Genomic DNA, 27,535 nt, shown 5'->3' with positions numbered 1-27,535 from the left:
CAGCTATTGGGTCTGTGTTTTCTCTGCAAGCCCAAGAGGTGGTTTGTTTTTCTTGTTTTCCAGCACTCAAAAGAAACACGATCAGTCTGATCTTCGAGAAAAAAAGCGATCGCCAGCACGAGCAGGGAGCCAGAACAGAAATATGGAACCCTTGTAACGGTTACGTCCGTGGCCTTGGACATCACCTTCGTAAGGAAGGTTACGAACTTTATACTATCATCGATGTAAATATATCGCACCATTGCGCACCATCATTCATGTGTAAATAAACCATAATCACTTTAACCATAGGATCCAACTATGGGGGAGGGTCCAGCTGAAGCCTCCCCGAGTGATGCCAAGGTCAACTCCCCCAACCTAATGTGTTGAATGAGCTCCGCACTGTTTGCATTTTGTGAACGCTGTCCTCGCTTTTTTTGTTCGGCCTACATTCGAGGTTATATATTTTTTTGTTGGCTTCAGACTTTAGGGTGTCAGCTTAGAATCGGGGTCGGCCTAGATTCGAGTAAATACAGCACAAGAAAATTCTTCCAAGCGGGCAATTCTATGAGGTCACATAACGTGCACACATGGCGAAACAGATATGTCGCAGAACGTAAGGAAGTGAGAAGGAAGATGCATAACTGGAGGTGGCTAACGCAACAAGAGAAAGAGAAACAACTTAATTTACAACCGCCGGGTTCGGTTAGAGTTACAAATAGGGCATTGAGGAACTTGGAAAGTCTGTGGAGTACCTGATGGACGTCATACACCAGATGGGGCAACACTGAAGAGCACGAGAGAGGTGGAAAAGGGCCACCACCATACTCATCCCCAAGCTGGGCAAGCCCCCCAGTCTCGACAACCTCTGGCCAAACCTCAACGAGATGGCCCACAGAGCTGCGCGAGGAGTCGTCGACTGTGTAGCTAGCTACCTTGTGGCACGGCGCTGAGCTTATGGACAATTGGGACCCTCCCTCTTCATGTAACGAACTTGCCAAACATTTTTACATGTCACGGAGATAACCTCGACCACACAGGAAACTATGCAGACCACCGGCTTTCAACGCTCTGTTTACTCGAGGTTGGGGCAAACCTTAACCTCACATTGTTACACAGAATCTATCCAGAGATACGATCAACCAACATTTGCGAGCTATGCTTAGACCACGGAGTAGCTCAGATGTAGCTACCTTAGAATACATGCTCTGGCGGTGCCACGAGTTACGCGGCGGCGTTAGTCGTCCAAATGGAAAGCTGCCCTAAGGAGCACCGATCTTGAAGCTATGGGCTGTCCATCGGGCCCACGACGCAGCAGACCAGCTTTTCTGTACTCTTACTTCTTCTCTTACTTCAAGCAACAGCCTTAGAATAAAAACACTCTCATAAAAATAAAATCTTAGTTTTTGCAGACCTGAAGACAAACAGGATTCAAATGAAATTTGAGCGGAAGGAACTGCAGGGGCAAACAAATGATGGAACGATTAAGTACGGAACAGCCGTCATGGTCGTCTTTCTCAGACTGGATGTGGACTTGGTCCGAAGAGTCGCGAACCTGATAATCACCTCAATGTAAATAAATCATAATCATAACCTGACCATAGGCTCCAACTATGGGGGAGGGTGCAGCAAAGCCTCCCCAAGTGATGGCAAAGTCAACTCCCCCAACCTAATGTATTGAATGAGCTCCGCACTGTTTGCATTTTGTGAATGCTGTCCTCTCTTTTTTTTGTTCGGCCTACATTCGAGGTTATATATCTTTCTGTTGGCTTCAGATTTCAAGGGGGCAGTTTAGAATCGGGGTCGGCCTAGATTCGAGTAAATACGGCATAAGAAAATTCTTCCAAGCGAGCAATTCTATGAGGTCGCATGAAACGTGCACACATGGCGAAACAGATATGTTGCAGAACGTAAGGAAGTGAGAAGGAAGATGCATAACTGGAGGTGGCTAACGCAACAAGAGAAAGAGAAACAACTTAGTTTACAACCGCCGGGTTCGGTTAGAGTTACAAATAGGGCATTGAGGAACTTGGAAAGTCTGTGGAGTACCTGATGGACGTCATACACCAGATGGGGAAACACTGAAGAGCACCGGAGAGGTGGAAAAGGGCTGCCACCATACTCATCCCCAAGCTGGGCAAGCCCCCCAGTCTCGACAACCTCTGGCCAAACCTCAACGAGACGGCCCACAGAGCTGCGCGAGGAGTCGTCGACTGTGTAGCTAGCTACCTTGTGGCACGGCGCTGAGCTTATGGACAATTGGGACCCTCCCTCTTCATGTAACGAACTTTCCAAACATTTTTACATGTCACGGAGATAACCTCGGCCACACAGGAAACTATGCAGACCACCGGCTTCAACGCTCTGTTTACTCGAGGTCGGGGCATACCCTAACGTCGCATTGTTACACCGAATCTATCCAGAGATACGATCAACCAACATTTGCGAGCTATGCTTAGACCACGGAGTAGCTCAGACATAGCTAACTTAGAATACATGCTCTGGCGGTGCCACGAGTTACGCGGCGGTGTTTGTCGTCCAAATGGAAAGCTGCCCTAAGGAGTACCGATCTTGAAGCTATGGGCTGTCCATCGGGCTCACGACGCAGCAGCGCAGCTTTTCTGTACTATTCTCTTACTTCTTCTTCTCTTACTTTTCTCTTTTTTCAAACGGGGGTTGCATCCACAGCATGCGCAATGTGCGACAAGGTGCCCTGATAAGTCTTGTTTCTCAATGTTATGCCAGTGCTCACGTAATCGGTCGCTGATGCAACTGCACTGCCTTCCTTCTGAGCTACTGTGTAAATAATGCCACACTAACTAGACGACCATTCAATCTGTCCCTTTTGAAGGCCACCAATAGTGGTTGTCCAGACAGTTTAGGATTTGGAGCAGTTTTTGGAGTATGAAAAATGTCGTTCTAGAGCAGTTTAGGAGAAGCCACACCGGCCTGCATTTCAGAGCAGTTTTGGAGGGGAAAAATATGCCTTTTTTGGAACACTTGGGAGTATTATAGCGATAATCTATAGTCAATTGGCGAAACTTGTTATTACTGTGCAATTGGGTCGGTGCTGCTCAACAGTGAAGCATGACGTGTCAACAGTGACCAATTAGACTTGCCTTCCGACTGACGGCGTACCATGGACGGTACATTGCAAACGTTTTTATTTGGCTGGGTAAGGAACGTGATCTTGTAAACAATTAAATAAAACAAATATGCACCTGGGCACGAGACAGACAAAATTAGAAATGTGCAAGCACAATCTGTGCTTTCAAGCACTAGAGAAGAAGTGATGGCAAACGTCTTATGAGCATTCCAAATGACAGATGTGCTTTGCAGCACTAGACAAAATGTGTACTACGGCCAATAAAAATGCTAGAAGCTCACCGCGGAAAAGAAAATCGTAGAGTCTTGTAGGTGCCAAGATGAGATATAGTTTGTCGCAAAGATGGTGACGGTGGGGAAGAACAACGTTCATACCATCGCGTGCACTTTCCTTGAGAGGCGGTTTGCCGGCTTCCTGTGTGTCTTGTGGCCTTTGACGAGTCGATTCGGTGTAAAACCGGTGTAAAATCTTTCACTTCCTGCATTAAGTAGCCGTGACAGGCATTGCTGTCATTGCTCCATAAATATATTCATCAAATGAAGTCATCGTCCTCGCTGCTGGAACGTGCAAGTTGTGTATCACGACGACTGAATAATGAGTTAAGTTCTCCCACCCACGGAAACACCGATGCGTTCAGTCAGTCAGCTTTGCTACGAGCCATCAATTTATGAAATTCTCTTCCTGAGAGCACTGTCACGCAAACGGATAGAGATAAATTTAGGCAACTATAAATAAAAGAATACAAAATATAAAATAAAATAAATATAAAGTAAAGAAAAGAATAAAATATATTGCTCATTTTGTACGCTTCCACTAAATGAAAGTTCTGTTTATCTTAGTATTGTTAGTATTGTTTCTCTTTCTGTTTTTCATGTTTTGAACTACACTTTCTTTATGCGATGTTTCATTATGTGTGTGATAAAATTTTTTCGATGTTTGCTTACTACCACAGCTCTGCATTTGTAACCAATTTTGTAGTGATTATTTACTTCTGCTCATCCTTGGGGTGTTCTTGTTTGCAATTTTCTTACTGTGATGACCCCCTTACTTAATGCACCTTATGGACCCTAAAGTACCTTAGAAAAACAAACAAACAAACAAACAAATGCCACAACTGGCATGGCATCGCTGTCATGGCGTCTTGTTCATACAGTCGCTATCATGCCGTCATCGTCATCAATAAATCAAATTTACACAAAAAGCAGAAGCAAAATCTGATGTGTGTCCATACAAATCCAAACAGGAAACGCATCGATCTCTGAAAGTGTAACAGAGGCCATGCTTACCCAAGATTATCCCAGTGTCTTTGCATCTACAGCTTCCATTATTCCTTCTAGGCAGCCGATCTCCACAGAATGCTAGCTTCTTCCTCTACAATGCATCCTCGACATCTGAGCGTGCATTGTAGAGGAAGAAGCTAGCATTCTGTGCAGATCAGCTGCCTAAAGAAATTATGGAAGCTGTAGATAATCTGGTCACCATGGCCTCCAATAGAAATGGATGCATTTCCTGTCAGGAAACACACAATTTTTGCTTCTCCTTTTTGTGTATGTTCTGTTTATTGCTTGTCAGCCAGCATTTACTTGTGTACATCAAACTTTTGTTTGTTAGATCATCTCTGTTTTCTTGTTCATCCTACGTGTTCTCCGGTGCCGTTTGCAACCAGGCTATTCCTTATTTTTTAGACTGCAACTAATCAATTTAATATTCCTGATGATGCTTCTGTGTACCTTATAAAATATTTTATTTGGCCAATGTAGCAAGAATGTATAGTGTGAAGCAGTAAGAACAGGGCCCGCTAACTTGTAATTAAGAGGTTTATTGTGAAAATGCAGCATTTATAAAGGCTATCAGAAAGTAGTACAGCAATAAAACATGCTAAAACCTAGTGCTTGATGCAACCGAACATAAAAACTGGAAAGGGAGAAAACATAAATATACAAGTCCAGGGAAGAAAACATTGTGATCACCAAGTGCGCATGTTCACCAGTGCGCATCTCAGCGCCTTAGAAGCTCACTGCGAATGTCTATCTACACTCCGCAATGATCTGGAGGGGCTTCAGGCCACTTCGGCTGCAACGTCTCGTTTAGTTGGTGTGCTGCAAGCTCGTCTAGATGACGCAGAGAATCGCTCTCGGCGCAATAACCTACTTTTCTATGGTTTACCCGATACCAACCCCACTGAAACGTATTCGCTAACAGAAGACTTGATCATTCGCCACTGCTCTGACCACCTGGACACCCAGTTGAGCCCTAGCGACATTGAACGCGCCCATCGCCTCGGACGACACTCTAAGGACAGGAAATGCCCAATTATCGTCAAGTTTACATAATTTAAAACTAAAGAATCAATTCTTTCTAAAGGTTCAAAATTCAAAGGTACAGACTACAGCGTAGGTGAAGACTTTTCGCGCCGCGTTCAAAACTGCCGGAAACATCTTGTCGCTTTTGCCAGGGCGAAGTCCGTGCCTTTCTCCCTGAGATTTAAAACTTTGCATATTGGCCCCAAACCTTACGTTTTTGATGAACTTTCAGAATCTGTAAAAGAAATATCTTAACAATCAACTCATCCTTGCCGGTCATCGCGCTATCCCCCACCTACGCCATGTCTAATTGCAGTCAGCGAACAATTGTCTTGTTCTGCCATTAATGTCGCGTCAGACTTAGAAATGCTGTGGATTATGTGCTGCGCCTCACCTCTGACGTTATTAATTGGTGTGTGTTATAGGCCACCTCGCAAAAGTCCCGACTTTCCCTGCAAGCTTCACAATGTTCTAAATAGACTAGTATCAAAGCACCCTAAAGCACACATCCTACTATTTGGGGACTTCAATTACCCCAATATCAACTGGAGTAACCAACCTCAGCCCATAGTTAGTCAAGAAGAGCTGAATGACTTCATTGGTGTTTGCCTTAATTTTAACTTGACCTAAGTTGTATCCGAACCGACACGCGTCGCAGGGGAAGCAGCGAACACTCTGGATCTCATACTGACCACTCATCCAGACAGTCTTAATTTCATTACAGGCCTCCGAGAAATCAGCGACCATAAAGTAATCCATGCCAACTTTAACTTCTCACATGAATTAAAACAAACTTCCCAGAAAACTATTAGGCTCTATGATAAGGGAAACTACGAAGCAATTAACTCTGAAATAACGAACCTTCTGTCTGTCTTTGAAACGTCCTATCTTTCCAGAAGTGTGAATGAGAACTGGACCCTTTTGAAACATAAAGTTATCGAACAAACAAATTAATACATTCCGTCATGCAGTTTACGAAAGAGTAATCAGAAACCCTGGTTCACAAAGACACTGAAAAGGCTCGAAAACAAGAAAAAACGTGCATTTCGTACAGCGAAACGCCACGCAAACCCCCACGCATGGGAAAAATATTATGAAGCCGAGAACGCATACCTGGCCGAGATCGGAAGTGCTAAGCGTTCATTTTACGAAGTAGTACTACCAAAAATGATAGTTGATAACCCCAAGAAATTCTGGAAGGTGATAAACCCGAAGGAAGCGCGCGCTATCACCCTCACTAACAATGCTGGTGAAATTGTGGCCGATTCCGACTGTGCAGACATCTTTAACACTGCATTTTCATCTGTTTTTACCGACGAATCCGAAGCACCATGTTTTACATTACCACTTATTATTCCTACCACCATGGACGCCATAAATTTCAGCAGTAGTGGAATTGCGTGCATAACAGATAAAATAAAAAATTAATCTGCCGCCGGCATAGATGACATCAATCCAAAAATTTTGAAGAACGCTAACCCAGCCTGTTCCAGTATTTTCTGTTTATTGTTTTCACAATCACTCTCCGAAGGAACCATTCCAGACTGGAAAGTGGGGAAGGTCGTTCCCGTGCACAAAACAGGTAATACCGATTCACCTCTTAATTATCGGCCTATTTCATTAACAAGTATTCCCTGCAAAATCATGGAACACGTCATTTACTCCCAAATCATGCAATTCTTAGATTCCAATAACTTCTTTCATCTGTCACAGCACGGTTTTCGTAAGGGTTTTTCGTGCGAGACTCAACTAGCCATTTTTCTTCATGACATTCACGGCAACCTTGATATTAATCTACAAACTGACGCCATCTTCTTAGACTTCGCTAAGGCATTCGATAAAGTACCTTATCAACGCTTGCTTCTTAAACTTTCCCAGTTAAACCTACATCCAAACATCATCGCGTGGATTAACGAATTCCTCACGCATCGCTCTCAGTCTGTCTTCATTAATAACCAATCCTCCAACCCGCTCCCAGTCACCTCTGGCGTCCCGCAGGGTTCCGTCCTCTGTCCCTTGTTATTCCTCATTTACATAAACGACTTACCCCAGCGCGTATCTTGCCATATCCGCTTCTTCGCTGATGATTGCGTTATTTATCGTCCGGTAACTAACCCTTCTGACCAAGAATCCCTTCAGGCAAACCTAAACCTCGTGCTAAACTGGTGTTCGCAGTGGATGATGACACTCAACCCTAACAAATGTAAGTACATGTCTTTTCACCGCCCTCGCAACCTTTTTGTTTTTGAATATTCCGTTTCTAACTCCCCTGTTGACCTCGTCCTGTCTTACAAATACTTAGGTATCACCATTTCTCATGACTTATCTTGGCGACTGCACGTAACTAACCTAATATTATCAGCTAATAAAACATTAGGTTTCTTGCAACACGTCAGACTAAAAGCACATATCTCACTTATCAGAACTAAACTGGAATACGCATCGCCCATCTGGAACCCTCATCAAGCATATTTAACAAATGCCATCGAAGCTGTACAAAACTGAGCTACCAGATTTATTCACTCTTGATACTCATACGACGTTAGCATATCATCTCTAAAATTACAATCAGGTTTGCGTGATCTTTCTGCTCGCCGTCGCATTGCCAGTCTTGTTTTGTATCGCAAGTTTTTTTATTCGCCCCTAAGACAAGAACCATACATCTGCGCACCCCCACTCATTTTTTTTCACGAACAGCAACTGACTGGAACGGCCTTCCCCACCATGTCGCTGCCATAACCTGTCTATTGGAATAAGAACAGCGTTTCTTGAAAGGTGTGGGCATGAAGGATTGGCAATAGTAATGATTTTTTTCCTGCACTTGGAATTTTCTGTATTTTCTTTCTGTAGCATTTTTATTTATGTTCGGCTGCATCAAGCACCAATATTTATCTGGACTTCAAAGATAACCTTTTTTTCTGGTAATTTGTATAAATCACCACATTTTTACAATGAACCTTATTTGAAAGTTAGTCCTCATCCATCTTTAGTGCCATCCTGTTGATACTGCTTCATGCTGTGCACCCTTGCAACATTTGTGTGCGTGTGTGCACGTGCATGCAAGTGCATGGATTTGGATGTGAAATCAGGCCCTTGGGCAGAGGTATCGTTCTTCTCCTGTGCAGCCTCATGAATTCATTAACTATAGTGCAACAGAAATATGATGGACAAAAACGAAGCGAATACACACAGCACTTCGTTTCTGTCCGTATATCTGTTGCACTTTAGTTAATAATGAATACACACCAACTCGTCCAGTTTTCAGTGCTTATGTTGGGCTTATGAGCCCGCTTGTGTCCTGGAATATCTGCATGGCTATGTATCCTGTAATTTAAATTTTGGCCATGTGCTTGCTTGCAAGTCGCGTGTCAACTTTCTGATTTTCCCGACAATGTTGTGTGATGTGCAGGCCCCACCAGTTTCTGGTGAATCCATGCAGGGTGTTGTGCAGGGTGCTGCTTTGATTGCTTTCAGTTCAGCTTTTCTAGGTGTAGGGTGACCTGGAATGGTAGTAGTCACTTAGATGGGGTTTAGTGTTATGTAGTGTCATACTACTGTTACACTGCTACCACATCAGAGTACTATATGTGCCTGATGTTTGCTTGCATCTTCATAATCAGCAACCTCCTCTGTGTGTTTGGCATTTGTATATAGTCTCGTGGCCTAATTGTTTACCTCCATAATGCAAGGTATGGGCCTGTTGCGTTCTAAGTTAAGGTGCTCCCGAGATTGTTTCTGAAGGGAGGGGTAGTCGTCTTTGCATCTGATATGCTAGCTGACATAGTATCTTGGGACCATGTTCTGAGCACTTGAGGCAAAGAATTTGTGCTGCAGGCTGCAGCTCTATTGTCTGGGTGTTTGTTCGCTTGCTCTTTCTCAGAGGTCTACAAGGATGGCAAAGTCCAGGCATGGCATAATTGTTTCACCCATGTGCTGGCTGTGCTGTCATGGTCTTACACTAGCTGAGCATTTGTGGACGTTGACTTGCGGGTATATTGGTCCAGCTATGTGGAGCACAATGTGCTATCTGGGGTAGCTCTTGATTCTAGTCTTTTTTCCAACGTCGATGTAAGTTGAATTATCAGAAAATGAGAGGCCCGACTGGCCAAAAAAGTCTGCAGTGTTGCCGAAAGCTTGTTGCATCATTCTTTATTTCTGTATAAGATAGCTTTCCCATAGACTGTAGTGCACCATAGGTTGTAGTACTTCTTGTAGTATTCCCATGTTGTCGGTGTGGGTGGGCCAAATGTACCTCCAACTCTCACCTGGAATTTTCTGTCTTTCAGAAAGTTACATTTTAACTTAAGTGCTCTAACAATTTTTTTTAGCTCATTTTTCATTAGAGTAGCATGAGGTACTGCTGTTAAAAGCCTCTTCACTCTCTTCATTCTTTCATAAGCGGCATTACAGAATGCCCCGCAATAAAGTTTCTATTGCTTAAGGCCCACTCATATCTGCCAGACAGGACAACTCTTTAAAAAGGCTTTCTTTGTGCTATGTGTAATGTAGTATGAGCATTCATGTCTTGACATTTGTACATCTGTAGAACCAGCTTTCTGACAGAGCGTTTGCTATAACTGATTATGCTTATTTGTGCAGTGCTGTTGAACAATACATATTGATGCAATGAACGTTTACCCACTCAAATTATCACGGAAGATGGTTGTTTTACAATTGTGCCCTTTGCATTCGACTCGTGTTAGATCATGCATAAGCATGCCCCCCCATGCAATAGTCTTTGGAAGTTTAAGGGTTCAATAAAAGATGATGAACTAAATCTAAGTGCAAGAGCTTTTTTTTATTTATGACTCCTATTGAAATGCGACTTCCATGGCTGGCAATTCAACCCCTCGCCTTGTGTTAGCAGCAGAATGCTATAGTCAATGTGGCAGGCGAATAAATTGAACAATTTCTCTGCAGACATTTTTTTTCCTTGCCTGTATGTAGGTAAAACTTGCAATAAGTGCGGTTCTTTATTGAATAAATCACATATGTATTGTGTGTGATATGTTATGTGATCACATATATTAATATATGTGATTACAAACTTATTAGAAACATGTAGGTATGAATCTATCTGCACACTTGATCAGCTGTGAATGTGCAAAAACTTCTTGCACTTAAAGATTCAAGGAAGGGATCCAACTGGCTAACTACACTGCAGTTTTGATTTACTTTTCTTTAACGTGTCGTTTTCGACTGTTTTATCCCCGCAAGAACAGGCTGTTTGCCTGCTTTTCGCATTGTTGCACGAGTTTTACATGACGGTGAAGATGGGTGCGTTGTCACTGTGCCACTGTAGCAAGCGAATTTACTTAATTTACTAGCTCTAGAGTTAATTACCTTTCAAAGCAAATGTTAACACAGATGCAGTAAGGATACAAAGTCAGCAACGTATTCAATGTTAACGTGCATGTAATATGCACTTAACGTGCACGTAATATTCGAAAATTAACGACGCTGTTTATTCAAGTCACGGATTTGATACTATTTTAGAAAATTCATCACGATAGTCTACACTTTTGCTCTGTCAAATTTAAGGAAAGCTAACCTTTTAAGATGCATCGGAAGATTCACGCTTGAAAACTGTCAAGAAAATGCAACTTAACGATACCGCGTTCAGCACAATGTTGAAACTTCGGGTACTTTGCTGTCTTATCACTTGCCCTTGCCGAGGTTGAATTTATTTAAGCTGCTATTTTAAGCTGCTCCTTACGTGCGATTCTTGTATGCTATTCAATAGAAGAAAATTCTGAAGCACCCAAAAGGCTATGTCGTCTCATGGCAACTCGAAAAGGTGTACGAAGTGAGCGTGAAAATGCACTTTATTTGCCGCATGGCGTGTCACCGAATGCGTAGAAATGGGAGAATGGAATCTGCAGTACAAGTTTTTTATTCCCCCTTCGCGTACGTATCGAATTTGGTAATCCATGTCTCCGCGCATTGCGCCTGCTGAGCGCGATGCCATTTCCCAAAACAAACCGACGAAATAGCTCTCCACGCATGTATCCGCGCAATTTCGACAGAAAATCTCAGCGATCGCTGCGACAGTGCGACCAACCGGTTCGTCGCAGCCGAAAATCGCGGGGGTCGGCACTGCGACGCCGATTTCGGTCGCAAACGACGGAAATCGCACTTCAGGTGCGACGAAAATCGCATCATGAGAAACAGGCTTGAGATATATTCAAGCCGGGCGATATTTAAAGGGTTTCCGAGCCGCCGCTCGGGCTCGGTGAAAGAACAGTCCTCGCATAGCATACGTTTCTGTGAACAGCCAAAGTTTTGCAGTCGGACGTGCGCGGCGCGGAACTTTATATAAATTAATTAAATACCATATTTTAACTTCAAATGCCTTTCTCCATTTCTATAAGCATGTAAGTGGTTATGGGCCCGCTTAGGTGCCTCCGAATTCGCAAACTTTACGTAAAATTGGTAGAGTTGACATACACACCAACAGCTTGTGAGAAAAACCAAGTGTATTTGAATTAACAGAAAGCATTCACTTACTCCTTGTTCATGGTTTTGAGCATTGATGGAGTTGATTTTGTCCCTGGTAGCTAGCAGGTGCCCGTTAGTCTCCGTGGTAAACTCGTATCCCGGGTGCATGGCGAGCTGAAACACATGGTGATACAAATTCAAGCCGGGACATACATAAGGGGTTCCGGAGCCGCCCCTCGGGCTCGGTGGAAAAGCACCCCGCGGATAGCCTACGTTTCTGTGAACACCCAGCCAAAGTTTTGCTATCGTACGTGGGCGGCGCAAAACTTTATATAAATTTTATTAAATAGTACATCTTAACTTCAAATGCCTTTCTCCACTTCGATTAACATGGAAGTGGTTCAGGGACCGCCTAAGTGCCTCCGAATTCCTAAAGTTTACGTAAAATTGGTAGAGTTGACATATATTCTAACAGCTTGTGCCAAAAACCAAGAAAGTGTATTTGAATTAAGGGGGGAGGAGGGGATCGGAACTAACTTTCTTGTTTCTTGACAGAAAGGGCTGAAATTTGGCACACACACTGCATACTGCTAGAAAGAGACAAATCTAAAATTTCATAAAGATATCTTCATTAGTTTTTGTTTTATAAGAATTTATAAGTTCCTTGCTTGTGGAAAGCCTGGCACAGTAACGAAACATGATAGGGAGCTGGGAATACTTTGCATGTTTGCCCAAATGTCTAATCTACATCAAGACAGTGTTCGATTTTTTTTTTGGTGCACTAATAATTTTTTGTTCAACATAACACGCACCTGACTGTGCTTCACTGCATGGAGCCATGTAGTAATTGTGAAATAATTAAATAATGGAAAGATAAAGAAACATTTCAAGACTGTCTTTAAGTACAGCACAGCTTATGGATCACAGCAAAACAAACTGGACCAAAATCGGCCCAGCCATTGTTGTGCTACGCTTTCCACGAGCGAGGTCATTGACAAAAAATACGCAACAGAGAAAACTGGCTGCAAAGTTTTAAAAGCACTGCAAATTTATTAAAAAGCACCAGGGCTGTAATATTTTGCTTCATTGCTGCCAGGCATCTTCTTGCACCTTTGCTTCTTTGTTTGGTGGGCTTTAGATGCCTTCTTCAGGCGTTCCTTATCCTTTTCTTGAGCCCTCTGGACTGCAAGGGCACCAGGATGTACACCCAAGGTAGCACACATTTCTGAGTAAGCTCTTTGGCTCCCTGAATTATATTTCAAAATTGCCTCGTTTACTGCTGTCTCTACCGCAAAACGTGAGGCATGCTCATCCTTTGACAATGTTGACCAAATAACTGAGTGCAAGCTTTCAGCTGCATTCTGGGTCCTTCCACCCTTGCAGCGCTCCAGCAAGTGGACGTCTGAAAGACGTTGATACAAAGGCAGCATGGCTTGGGAAACTCTGCTCATAAGCTTGTATTTGTGAGCAGGCTGTGGTTCTTTTTTCGCTTCTGCTGCTCTCTGCTCACACCAGCTGAGAGGGCCAGGGGGGCACAGCTCATGGTGGGGGTCACTGTCAGTAGATGACACGTGATAATACGTGGCCATGACAGCTTTCTGCATTGCAGCAACATCATTAGTGTTCTTGCTGATAGCCAGGCCATAGTAGTTGGTGAGCTTTTTTATCAACTGTTGTGTGAGCCCACCTTTGCCACCAAGTGGTTCCCCTTTCTTGGCCTTGCTCACAATGGAGCGAAGGCCAGTGCCCATTCTTTTTTTCACATGGTTTATGCAGTCTTCTTTTGTGACTGCTATAAACCCATATGGCTGCTCGTCTCGCAATGCCTGGAAAACACGGCTGTCTCCATCAGAGATGACTGCAGTATATCGCAGGTCGTTCTTGGCCAATGAACGGCCAAAAAGCTGCAATGCGGCCTCCACTTCCATTCGCCCAGAGCCAACTTCAGTGTTTTTTTGACACTGGTGCTGCTGCCTCCACTGAAGGTATGTGGGGTCACTCTCTGCTGGGCCCAGGCTACACCCAAGGCAGAAGTTTGACAGGACAACACTGTCCAGCACAAGCCCTGTATGAAATTCTGTTATGCATCCAACACCAATGTGGGAGCCGTGACCACGCGTGAGCCAAGTGCCATCATAAATAACGGTCACATTTTTAGTGAAGCCAACCTCCATCTCGCTGTACACCTTCTTCACAGCAGCTACAGCATCTATAAAGATGTTGTTGGCAGCCTCCCCTGCAGCAGGCTTGAACAGTCCCTTCAAGTGGCCCTGGAATGTTTTGTGGTGCAAACCACGATGGGACACATTCATTGTGGCCCAGAAATCGTTCAGGGCTGTCTGCCCTTTGCCTATTGCTTGAACAGCTTGCATTGAGCGAATGTTTACATCAAACACCCTTGCACTTTCCTTCCTTTGAGAGGACCACTGGGACTCAATAGGGCCACAAGTAGTGCATGACAGCACCATTTTCACTGCCAGACCGAGCCTAGTATCGCAGTGCACACTCACAGAACGCTGTTGGCATCTTGTGCACAGAGTTTTGGCGATCAAAGAGTTAATCGCGGAAAACTGCACAATAATGTACTCACTGTCACAAGGGGCCGAAATTTGTTCTTGGCCTTGCTGGTCCATCAAACTGAACTTCCGCTCAGTTGCGGACACTGCGCGAAGGGAGTGGCGAACGCTGCACGCCTGCGCTTCTGCTGTCACTGCTGAGACGAAATGCGGCTCGAGGCGCGCCTGAATCGTGCAACGTTCGGGCGAAGATTCGTCTGGTGAACCTTGAGTCACCATACTGTAGCTCGTCGACGGTTGGGGCTCACTCGCAGTTTGCGCGTCCCTGTCCCACGATGCGTCGGAAACAGGGTACACCGTCTCTGCTGGCGATTGTGATCTTCGACCCGCGTCACCTCCAACGACGCGATCTCGGTTGCTGACGCACGCGGCCGTACGCACAGGTGCGAGAGCCTCCGTTGGCACGTCTTCCGGTGGCTTGGTTATCGGGGTAGATGGCACAGGGCGATTGTCGGCTTCGCTGCTGGAATCGCGCGGTGCAAGATAGCACGGCACGTTATCCGCGTGTTCAGTAGGGTGCTCCGCTTCTCCCGCTGGCCGCCGTCTTTTTCTCGCCGTAGGAGGCTTGCGCTTCCGTTTTCCGAAGGCGTGCTTCGTCAAAAATTTCTTTTCGAACGAGCGACGATCCATCACTGATCTGAGAGCTTTCAGAAATCCGAATTCTGCGAGTGTCAAATGAAGACCAACGCCGGCGTGGTTTGCAAAGCAGACAACTGCGGCCGGCCGTGGTTGCCAGCTTGCCCGCTGCCGCAGCAGCAACCAATGGCGAGACGCCTTTCAGCGCGGGAACCAATCGGAGGCCCGCTTTCATCGCAGGGCCCGTGTGACAGCCTCTAGCAGACCCGCGCTTCTTTTGTGTTTGTGTGTTTGTTACAAGATGGCGACGACCGAAGAATTCAGAAACGGAACGGCGAAACTTCGAGCTTTCGAACGATACCAAGATGGCGGCGCTCGGTGGCGGGAAAGACGAGTTAGGGCTCCGCGAACTGCGGTGATTTTACGCGATTTGAAGCTGCTTTCTCGCCCTATACACTGATAAATTATTTTTTTCGGGCACTTTTAGTGCGTTTTCAGCCAAACCATTTTGATATAATGTAGATTAGGCATTGCAGATACCGAAACGCGTCGTTGCCAAAAATCGATATTTTTTGCGATTTTCGCGATCTGATCCCCGCGTCCCCCCTTAACAGAAAGCATTCACTTACTCCTTGTTCATGGTTTTGAGCATTGATGGAGTTGATTTTGTCCCTGGTAGCTAGCAGGTGCCCGTTAGTCTCCGTGGTAAACTCGTATCCCGGGTGCATGGCGAGCTGAAACACATGGTGATACATATTCAAGCCGGGACATACGTAAGGGGTTCCCGAGCCGCCCCTCGTGCTCGGTGAAAACGCAGTCCGCAGATAGCCTACGTTTCTGTGAACATCTCAGCCAGTTTTGTGGTCGCACGTGCGCGGCGCAGAAATTTATATAAATTACAGTAAAACCTCGTTAAACCGTACCCGCTTAAACAGTAGTTTCGTTTTAAAGTAGTAAAGTCAAATCCCCGACTCAGCGGCCATTGAACATAATGTGTTTCGTATCCGCATAAACCGTACCAGCTTACTGCGTACGCATCGGTTCAAACGTAGCGTTTGAACTTTTCGTCGCGCAAACACGGCGCTGCGCCGTCTCTATCAGGTGGCCCGGCAGAACAACACACCTCAGAGATCGGAACAACGGCCTCCAAGCGCCCTGTGCGTTTGCATGTGAAGCCACATCAACATCAACATCATTTCGACGCGGTGCCAGAGAGAGTTATGGCGTCGTGCAAGCGAGGACTCGCGTCGTTCCGAAGCTTGGATAAAAAAGACGCCGGGTGCTCAGCATAGAAGAAAAATTAGACATCGTCCGTGCTATCGAACGTGACACGAAGAAGTCGGCGCTGACACGCAACAGGGATCTGCTGCTGACTACAGTGTGTGGCATTTGGAATGCGAAGAAGTTGCTTGGCAGCGCTGCTGCCACCACGAAGATATGTCGGCTACGAGGTTCGACTTTTCGCCATCGTTGCCTCTGTTGTTGCCGAAGTGTCGACTAGCGACAGTGACGAGGACGACACGGAAAGCGATAGCACGGGCATTTCAGGCCCGACAGTGGCATAAGCTGCGCTTTGCGTCAGCCTCATGAATGCAATCGTCGCGACGACAATAGGGGCGCGATAACGTAACTCTATTCCAAATGAAAATTATTCCAAACTCCGGCACCCGTAACGAAAAAGGCGCCCCCGGGACTTCTGCAGCACTACTGCGCACGTGCACGGTGAATACGTAACGCCAACGAGGAATCTGCCATGCGAGTGTTTGCCGAGAAGAGGGGGCTGGCCGAAAAGCTGGCACGCAGCTTCAGTAAGTTTGAGGCCGCTATCGTCGGCGTGCTAGGCCGCCGCGGCATCAAACGAAAATAACGCTTTTGTCGCGCGAAGTGAATAAATGCTGCATGTTTTTTCCCCTTTCATCGCACTCTCTCCGAGTTCCGTTTTCGACAGGTAAGTGGGCGATCTCATGCTATTCGGTTAAACAGTACTACCGTTTAGTACGTACCCTTCCCGAGCTCCGGCCAACTACGGTTTAACGAGGTTTCACTGTAATTAAATAGCATATCTTAATTTCAAATGCCTTTCTCCACTTCGCTTAACATGGAAGTGGTTCAGGCACCGCTTAGGTGCCTCCGAATTCGTAAAGTTTACGTGAAATTGGTAGAGTTGACATACCAAAAACCAAGAAACAGAATTAACAGTATTAACAGAAAGCATTCACTTACTCCTTGTTCATGGTTTTGAGCATGGATGGAGTTTTGTCCCCGGTAGCTAGCAGGTGCCCATTCGTCTCCGTGGTAAACTCGTATCCCGGCTGCATGGCGAGCTGAAACACATGGTGATACATATTCAAGCCGGGACATATGTAAGGGGTTCCGGTGCCGCCCCTTGGGCTCCATTCCGCGGATAGCCTACGTTTCTGTGAACATCTCAGCCAAAGTTTTGCGGTCGTACGTGCGCAGAGCGAAACTTTACATAAATGAATTAAATAGCACATGTTCAAATACCTTTCTCCACTTAGATTAACATGGAAGTGGTTCAGGGACTGCTTAGGTGCCTCCGAATTCGTAAAGTTTACATAAAATTGGTAGAGTTGACATATACTCTAAAAGCTTCTGCCAAAAACCAAGAAAGTGTATTTGAATTAACAGAATAGAGCATTCACTTACTCCTTGTTCATGGTTTTGAGCATTGATGCAGTTGATTTTGTCCCCGGTAGCTAGAAGGTGCCCGTTCGTCTCCGTGGTAAACTCGTATCCCGGGTGCATGGCGAGCTGAAACACATGGTGATACATATTCAAGCCGGGACATATGTAAAGGGTTCCCGAGCCGCCCCTCGGGCTCGGTGAAAACGCAGTCCGCGGATAGCCTACGTTTCTGTGAACATCTCGGCCAAAGTTTTGCGTTCGTACGTGGGCGGCGCAAAACTTTTTATAAATTTGATTAAATAGCATATTTTAACTTCAAATGCCTTTTTCCACTTCGATTAACATGGAAGTGGTTCAGGGACCGCTTAGGTGCCTCCGAATTCGTAAAGTTTACGTAAAATTGGTAGAGTTGACATATGCTTGTGCATATGCTTGTGCCAAAAACCAAGAAAGTGTATTTGAATTAACAGAAAGCATTCACTTACTCCTTGTTGATGGTTTTGAGCACTGATGGAGTTGATTTTGTCCCCGGTAGCCAGCAGGTGCCCGTTCGTCTCCGTGGTAAACTCGTATCCCGGGTGCATGGCGAGCTGAAACACATGGCGATACATATTCAAGCCGGGACATACGCAAGGGGGTTCCCGAGCCGCCCCTCGGGCTCGGTGAAAATGCAGTCCGCGGATAGCCTACGTTTCTGTGAACATCTCAGCCAAAGTTTTGCGGTCGTACGTGCGCGGCGCAGAAATTTATATAAATTAATTAAATAGCATATTTTAACTTCAAATGCCTTTCTCCACTTCTATAAGCATGTAAGTGGTTCAGGGCCCGCTTAGGTGCCTCCGAATTGGCAAACTTTACGTAATATTGGTAGAGCTGACATACACACCAACAGCTTGTGAGAAAAACAAAGAAAGTGTATTTGAATTAACAGAAAGCATTCACTTACACCTTGTTCATCATTTTGAGTATTGATGGTGTCAATTTTGACCTCGCTAGCTACGCTGTAAGAAAAATTTGCCTAACTTTACAAGTAAGGAACGGTCATTTCCGTAGAACGGACAACTGTAAAAAAGAGACTAATACAAGAGTGCTTCTGTATCTAGAAAACTGAAGACTCTGTATTCTGAATCTGTACTATAACTGTTAAAGTACGGTGCTTCTCGCCTTCAGAAAATGGAACACACTGTATGCTGAATCTGTACTATAACCGTTAAAATACAGGTGCTTGCCGTATTCAGAAAGCAAAAGACTCCGTATGCTAAATCAGTATTATATCCGTTAAGGAACAGGTGCTTGCTGTAGTTAGTCTTGCAGAGCACATCCATTGTTCGGAGAATGTGCCATCGAGGACAAAATTGCCCAGGACACGCGAGAGTCTGCCATTTTATTGGTGCACTATTTGCTGGGATCAGCAGTGCTAACATCTGCGTTCGGAATGTGCATACGTGACCCACTGTTTTCAGCGGTCTTGAACAGCAATGCTATTTGGTCGATGCACTTCCAGGGTAGTTTTGTTTACGATAATACATCTCCTTCAATTCAAATGTCATGAAGGCAGCTCATAGGCGAAGCAGCCGGTCACCATTGAGAAAATTGTCATGCCAACACACTGACATAAAACACTTTGAACTTTGTGATACAAATGCATTGCATAATATGTACAAAAAGGTGCAACATTTCAGTGCTCAAGTTCTTAGATCGCAGAAGCAACTTTATTTTCTTCAATCACTCGTCTTGCACTTTTTCCTGGTGAAAGTTGTTCTTGACCACAAACACCTTGCAAGAATAAACTTGCTGCTGTTAAGAGAAACAAATAGTATGCATAAATTTCCATCCTCATAAGAAAGCCGCAGTAGAAAAACAAGTAGACCAACATTGTTGGAACAAGGGATGTTGCTGTAGCCAACATTTAGACATAGGTGCTTGTCATCAGGGTAGCAAATGTTTTCGCTGGCTGTGTTGTTTTGATTGTACATAGCTCACTGACCCCTAGCCACATTGCGGGAGAAGCTGGTGCATATAATAGGTCAAGAGAAGCCAAAGTGTTAAAATAAAGGCAGCAAGGGTGTGCTTAGCAGTGGTGATTGGGATGGAGCAGGTATGAGCACTGCTGTCAGTTCTTGCTAAGAGTAGGGGTGACCAAAACAGAAAACGTACACATGTAAGCAGTCATTAATCCAGGAGACCTAATTTTCCCAGAAGTCAAAATAGGTATTAAGATAAACAGCTCGCACATTTGGAAAAAGGAACGAAGAATTAAGAAAAATAAATTGTTAAACAAGATGCATCTGGTTAAGATCACTGTAAATGGTAAATGAAGGCACATTATGAATACATATTTTGTTGAATGCCAATGAAGAAAAGATATACTGACCAAATATTAAAGAATAGGGACATTAAAATTAAACTGGGTATGACCATAAAAGAGCACAGCCTGTGGAAAAAAAATGGGATGGACAATATGATAACCAGGTGCAAGATGGCAAAACATCGAGCGCTGTTTATGTTCATGCTGCTGTTGACGGCTTCAAGTTTCTTTAAGTTTCTGTCTTCCTGTGGAACCTTTGTCATACTTGAACAAGGAAATGGGTCATTTTTTAAACAAGTCAGTTCAAATGCTGATCAAAGTTTCAGCATTATTATAATGAAAGAAAATATTATGGGCAGTTCTACTGGGTGGGCTTTCATTCACCAGTTATTTCCACAGCTGTAAGCTCAAAATTTAATTGTCTAAATGGACCTTAGCTCCTGGCAAACCATTAGCTGGTCTTTTTTTCAACACAGATGCATGCACATTATATATGTTGGCAGGAGCACTAGCGAACTACATTATACTTGTTGCCACAACCAAAGTGAAACTTGCTAACAGTGAGTGAAAAAAAGCATTCCACAATACTGATTCAAGCCATCTGGAAAAGTTGCTCAATTTATTGTACACCCCCCATCCCACCATAGACACAATTATACACCACACTGACTCTCATGGTGTCAACCATGCTATTATAACTCAAGGCATCAAGTGAGGAGAATTAGGGGATTTGAGGGCACAATTCTTGTTAGAACACCAAATGTGCTTTACATTAATGCTACATTCCAACTAACAAAGGAGCAGCCGTTTGAGAGATAGTGACCAATGCATACGAAAGCTAATGACATTCTGTGCAGCAGAATGTTGCTATGTGCACAAGTGCACTCTTTCACACACAAAATGACATCCTGCAGTCAAACCTTGTGCCAATATTAGAGTTTGAAAAACACCACAGTGGAAAGCAAGGAGTGCTAAATTTGTTGAAAATTACTAAAAATTACTCGATTATTCATTACCCTTACTGTTCGTTAAAGATTCAAAGGAACTTCCCTACGGGTGCTGTAAACAGGCACCCTGCTTTTTACAGCCATAGCAACAATGACCTGTGGCACAGACAAGAAATGCTTATGAAGTTTACGCAAGAGTATACTCTACAAATTACACCCCATTTCACTTTCCAATGTGGTAGAAGAGGAAGACTGAAAAAAAAATTTTCTGGTGGAGGATGCATACCCCAGAGTAGAACAAAAGTGTACCCTAACCATTGCTGTTGCCAATGCCTGTGTACTAGCAGTTACATACAATATGGCAGTTACAATTGTTTTTCCACAAGCACGGCAAGCTGCTGCCAGTTTACCAGTACACAGCTGTAATACATTTAGGGCAAGTTAAAGCTCTCCAATGGATTTATCTCATATGACACCTGGGCCGTGAAGAGGTAAACAGTGTGATCTGTGTAAATTAGTGCACCTGTATAGCCTAAAGCAGTAAAAACCTCCATGCAGTTTTGCAAAACGCAAACCCCCTACCTTTTTGTTGTTTAAAGGTAACGACATGTAGGGCCATAATATGTACATTATTGGCTTCGTTCCCAAGATATCTAAGTCAATAGCACTACCTTAAGTCTTATGTGCCTTCTGTTTCACATTTGCTGTCAAAAACTGTTAGTGTCGGATGCTGCAATCGGCAGAGAAACTGATTTCTGGAGCAATATAAAGTCTCATGTACTGTGATCTCAGTTCTTTCACTGCTGTTTAAGTATTATCGGGTCTTAAAGTAAAAAAAATGAGGAATAAGTACATGTATATTTCACGTCGCAACCCTCGTGAGGTATTTAGTTGTCTGGATTATAAGAGATTCCAGATTTTATTCCACTGAAAGAATGGCATCCTGCCAATGGTTCTTGTATTTGGTGCTATATTTATCTGTATTTAGTTCAGTTGCAATGTGTGCATTGTCAGCGATATCGCTTGACATGTTTTAGATTGACTGTTTTCCCAATTAAGGCAAATTCGTATTTGCAAATAACCTGGTATGACACCAAGAACTTGCTTAGCAGGAGTATTTCTAACATTTGCAAGATATGAGGCTCCTGAATGCATATCTAAGCCTGGGGTGCACGCTGCCCTCTAATCTCATCACCAAGTTCCTGGAACTCTTCTACAAGGTTCCTATGATGAATGTAGAGTTCCTTGAATGGGAGAAACAGGGAATTTAAACAGGTGAATTATGCAGCATAAGAATGATGTCAGCAAGATGCAAGCATCAAGAAGCACTGTCACTCGATGTGCATAGAATATCAAACACAAGAAATATTTGGGATTATTTAAAATTCTGGCACTGGAACGAAATGTCTTTTAATCTATATATAAATGCTTTGATTATTCACTCTACTACCCCTACCTTCACCAGAAACATTCATAATCATTATATCTATGCCAAATCATCCTGGCTAATATCAAGCCTTCGTAAGCCGTTTTTTTACTGCTAATTCTCTGCGGGAAAGAGGTGTCCGTATGAAGACCATATCATATACAAAAATGCATTGAGCTTGAGCAAGTTCTATGTTTGAAGCTGTTGATTCTTTTTCCCTTTACCATCTTTGGCCCACGTGGTTAGCTAAGTAGACAGAAAAGCTGCAGGAGAAAGGTGGGGGGTGCCAAATTAGACTTGTGGCCCAGGGGGCCTTTTCATGGTCACTGGAGGAACTGCCTGTGGCCTCGGCATCTTCCTTGAGGGCCATGGACATTCTAACAAACCTTGTTTCCACAGGCTACATAAAGAAGGATAATTTTCATACCTAAGTCTTTTTCTTAAAAGAACTCATTCAAGTTGTATTCGTGGCTTTGCACCACAAAATTGCCACGTGACTGGCCACTCAAGACACTTTACGGCTATTCGCAGGCTTAGTCCTTGGAAAAACACTTTTCTGTTACTCATTACAGAAAAGTGCATCGGGAGGCTGTCATGTTGCTGTACAACTTTTCATTGCCACTTTTCATTTAGATGTTTATTAACTAATTAAGCATTATTATGCAATTAGGCAGAATGCAAAAAATAATCCGAGTATCTCCAAGCGATGGCAAACAACATTACCTTCGTTCTGTCTAGTTACATCAGATTTACATATTTCTAAAACTTTGTGCACGATAGTTAGGACACCCTGTAGAGCAAAAAACAATATTAAAATTTTCATAATCATCTCTTGTGTGTTATTGGTGGCTATGGCTGCTTCAAGTTACTCTTTCAGTAAGGTACAAGCAGTTTTGAAGTAAAATTGTTTTGCATCAAGGGCGTGTAATTTTGAAAATCAAGCAAAAGTCAAGTTGTGTTCACTATTCAGACGTTTAACTAAGAAGCGGCAGGAAAAGGAAGCAGGACAACACCTAATAAACAATTCAAAATTTGACAATCTCAACTGAACAAGAAACCAGTTTTTGAGAATGCAGAAAAAAGCCACCAGCTTACGTCGAGTGCACCCTTGCTATGTACTCCAAGTGAAGTCGTTACCGCAATGCTTGGGCACCATATGAACGAAACAACAACTTTGAGCAGAATATTAACACCACTAAATGAACTGGCCTAACAAGATTCTTGATCTGAAATCCTCAACAACTTGTTCTAGCGTTTCAACTGTCAAGCTCAGTCTGTATTCTCAAAAACTGGCTCTCGGCCATAATTTCTCTAAACACAACATCAGCTTAAGTCTCAAGATAGGGTTGACCTGTAGATAAAGCGGATAATGCATGGAAAACATCATGAACACTCTTACAACCAGAGGGTTCACACATGCAGCCATGAAATTATGTGATGCCGACACACGATATATTGACGCTGGTTTTGTGAAGTGTTTCATGCTTCCAAGGCTTCTCCAGTTGTGAAAGCTGTCTCCAATGGCTAAATAAGTGATGAGATTAAAAAAGAACTTCAACATGCCAACAATATGTTGGCCATTTGCAAGTAACCAGTAGTCTTTTTGGGCTCCCAGGTTGCCTGGCGCAAATCTATGCCACAGTACTTGCGCTACCCACAGCCAGCCACATTAAAATGCAATGTGTTCAGAGCCCTTCCCAGTCGAAAAAAACAATTGAAACCATTTGGAAATATCAATGGGTCCAACTGGAAACGGCAATTTCCAATTGGACCAAGTGTTTTCTCCAACAGGACCATTTGGACCAGTTAGAACGGCCAATTGGTTCATATGGAAACCCTCCCTTCCAATTGGGCCAGATGGAGTCTCCAGCAGGACCATTTGGGTAAATCCGAATTGCCACATGGTCCAATTGGAGTTATCAAAACCATTTGGATAAAATTTAAGTGAGAAAATGTTAATGTCTCTTGTGTACAAAATTTGCAGATTTCTCTTTTCCTTTTGAGATTTCTCTTTTGAGATTTGGACGCGAGATTCGAGATTGGATTCGTGAGATTGGAAGACACTATTTGGCATTTGGAGGGCAAGTAAATGGGGAACAACCGTAAAAAAAAGTGGTCGCGATGTATTGATCATGTTAAACAGTAAAAAAAAAAACTTGCACTTTTTTATGTGTTTCTTAAACACACGACTCAAACAACTTTTAGGCATAATGCAATTTGTAATTTAGCAATATTGTTTAAATTTTATATTTCACATCTCTGAAATAATTCTTCCTTGGAATTAAATTTTGTCTCAGCGTCATTTTTCCTTGGTGACCGAACGGGACAGCATAATCGACATCAACATTAGCAACATGTGCTCGTGTGTGCAGCAACCATGGCAGCAACAAAAACAGTCGTGCATGCGTGCTGCACTGCATTCTGCCCTTTGTCCTGATCGCCTTGCGTGCTTCGTGCGGCACGAAATCGACAAACATTTGGCAATTGTGCCAGTGACAGACATAAAGAACTTCAAGCCTGACGACGACTTTTCGGCGGGTTTTTATATGGTGAAGTGGACAAACGCGGCCGGCACGTGTGCCCACTACCTTGCCAGAATTTTGCAGATCGGAGGTAAGTTTCCGCGTTTCCAAAGCTCTTGTAATTAATTTGCATTACTGCACTACACGAGTGCACGGGTCACGCACACTCGTTTGAGTTAAATGATTGCACAGATATATGTATACGCTTTTGTGTAATGTAGCAAATATGCATGATGCACTGAACTAATTTCGACAAAAATGCTTCAAGTGTATTGCATGAGCGTTTCTTTAAAAGCAAGGTTTCCCCGAGAGCGTCGTGACAGCACTGGTGAAACGTATGAATCACTACGTGGGGGAGAACATTGCTGACATTGACAGAACAGCGAAAAATATATACTGATTAGAACAATTTTCTTGCATTTGCTGCTTGAACCTTAGCTACATAAACCGCAAATTGTGACTCTCTTCAACCTGGTTGGATTGCTGGATATTAAAATTGAGGTGCCTTTTTATCTAATATCAGCTTGCCTGTCGTGCCAGCTTTTGAGGGCAACAGGTTTTTCAGGATTCCATACACAATGCTGTCTTTCTTTTTTATCCATTTCTGCAGGTTGTGGCACGACTAGACCAGAAAAGGACCATGAACAGTATCCCGAATTGCATTTTTCTCAGTAATAAAGCTTTAAATCCTAATTTTCACTTGTTGCCTCATTGTCACATGTAGTTATCATCTTAAGGAAGTAGTGGCTCCTTGTGTGATATGATGTGAAGCAAGAAAAGCATGGGGAAGAGTATTAATGAAGAGATTCTCTTTCTGTGCTGTTCGTATTGTATTGCATCATATTAGATCACAATATATATGAACCAACTAGCCGAGCAACACGTAATAATGTGGTTCCTTATTGCTGTGCTAGTTTGCCAGATTCACACAGCGCAGGCAGGCGGTGCACAGTCGAAACCATTTGACCCGTCGAGCGGCTCCATTTGCACCATTTGGTTCCATGCCAATTGGCCCAATTGATTCTATGCCAACTGCACCATGTGACCCAATTGGCAACAACCAATTGGTTTTATGCCAACTGCACCATTTGAGCCAAATGGTATACAACCAATTGGTTTTATGCCAACTGCACCATTTGAGCCAGATGATATACAACCAATTGGCCCAATTGTTCCAAGTGGCCCAATTGGGTACTAATACACAAATGGGACCAATTGGAAACAAGTGGAAATTTTCCAATTGGGTCCAATTGTTTTTTTCAACTGGGTTTCCCTCCATCTTTCTGCTTTGGAAACAGTTTACCATGCTGTAGTTCAGTAGGCGTCGAGAAAAGGGACAGAAAACACTGTGCACCACTGATTTCCAATATGTTTTGCTGGATGCAGTACACTGCACCGGATGCAGGTGAAAACAGTGGAAATGCAGTGTCATGCAGTCGCTTGTCCTGGAAGTAGGGCGTATGGTGGACTAACTAGTGTGTGCGATCGGATAACATTGCTGCCGTAAAAAATTTTCTTTGTGGCTTTTCACATTTTAGGAGGTCTCTACATGTCTGCCAAACATTTTTATGACAATCTGAACCCGTCCGTATACGATAGTGTTTTCTTACATCAAGTTTTTCTCATTTACCAGTGTTTCCATTGCACGCCACTTATGTTAGTGATACTGTGGACACTGCAATTGAAAAATTGTGGACACCTCGAAACACTGCTTGGGTAGTTAATGGCACATATGGCAGGCCAGTTAGGGGAAGAAATGCCACACACCCTGCAGACGAAGTGCCACTGCAAAGTTGTGAAGCACCAATTTCCGGGACGAGGTTGGCTTCAGTCGAGAGCGCTCATCCATCCCCTGTAGTAGAGATCAGTTGTGTGGACCTTTTTATACTGGCTTTCTTTTCTGGTCGGAACCTTGGCAACAGCTTCTACCATACTTTTCTGAACCTGCAACATGTGCAGAGAAAGTCACATCACTGTGCGTTGATTGTATGGCTTTATTTTTCTACACATTCTATCAAATCATTAAAAAATACAGCTCACACATTTTTACTACTGTATATAGACAGTCTAGTTGCTAGACATGTGGAACGTTACCATCCCTCTGAGAGAATGCAACAATAGAAGCATAGAAGCATACACTGGAAAGCTACACTAAAATTTTAATTTATGTGACACCGTATGAGCATACAGTATGCTTACTGAAAAGTTAATTGTCAATCGTTCATGGTACATATTTGTATTTATTCTGAGTCATCAAACTGTACAATCAATGTTCCAAGTTTACACATTGTTGGCTTTTGATTGCCTATGTGATCCGCTTCCTACTTACACATGCAGTAATCCCACTGTAATAAGGAACAGGAGTTAGAAAAAGAAATGCAGTGATAATCTTCCACATTTGCCGAGGGCATGAGCAATGGCCAATAGCATGTGCTTGAACCTAAATAAATATTCAGTTTTCTCATAGATTAATTGTTCAGCAAGTTAATAAAGAGGTACGCTGTGTGCCTCTGCATGACCAATAAAATCTGACTACTTAACACTTCACTAAGACTGCTGCTTCAGCAGTTCGACTTTGGTTTTCTGATATGCAGAACTGTTTGGGTACCAGTAGTTTACTTTGCGATAAAATGGAACTTAGAACACTGGTCATTTGCACATAAATAATGCGACAGCAAATATAGCACAAGGATAGGAATATGGGTCTC

The 27,535-nt window shown here is 43.6% G+C and overlaps 1 protein-coding gene across 9 annotated transcripts in view; it reads right to left on the bottom strand.

Annotated features, from left to right (window-relative positions):
- LOC142575557 (uncharacterized) overlaps positions 1–27,535 on the bottom strand; it is an 84,932-nt gene that overhangs the window by 49,833 nt on the left and 7,564 nt on the right. For 4 of the 9 annotated variants that reach the window (XM_075684998.1, XM_075685000.1, XM_075685001.1 and 1 more), the window contains exons 2-5: positions 18,110–18,214; positions 17,202–17,302; positions 15,608–15,712; positions 11,896–12,000 (exon numbers count right to left, since the gene is read on the bottom strand). In XM_075684998.1, the coding sequence (XP_075541113.1) occupies positions 11,896–12,000; positions 15,608–15,712; positions 17,202–17,302; positions 18,110–18,214 (416 nt within the window). Of the gene's footprint in view, positions 1–11,895; positions 12,001–15,607; positions 15,713–17,201; positions 17,303–17,645; positions 17,751–18,109; positions 18,215–26,594; positions 26,772–27,535 lie in introns of those variants that run through there. The other 5 variants (XM_075684999.1, XM_075685002.1, XM_075685005.1 and 2 more) reach the window with 5 other exon arrangements.

The sequence above is a fragment of the Dermacentor variabilis genome, chromosome 3 (assembly GCF_050947875.1).
Source record: "Dermacentor variabilis isolate Ectoservices chromosome 3, ASM5094787v1, whole genome shotgun sequence".
Lineage (NCBI taxonomy): Eukaryota > Metazoa > Arthropoda > Arachnida > Ixodida > Ixodidae > Dermacentor > Dermacentor variabilis.
This window is presented reverse-complemented; position numbering and strand designations above follow the sequence as displayed.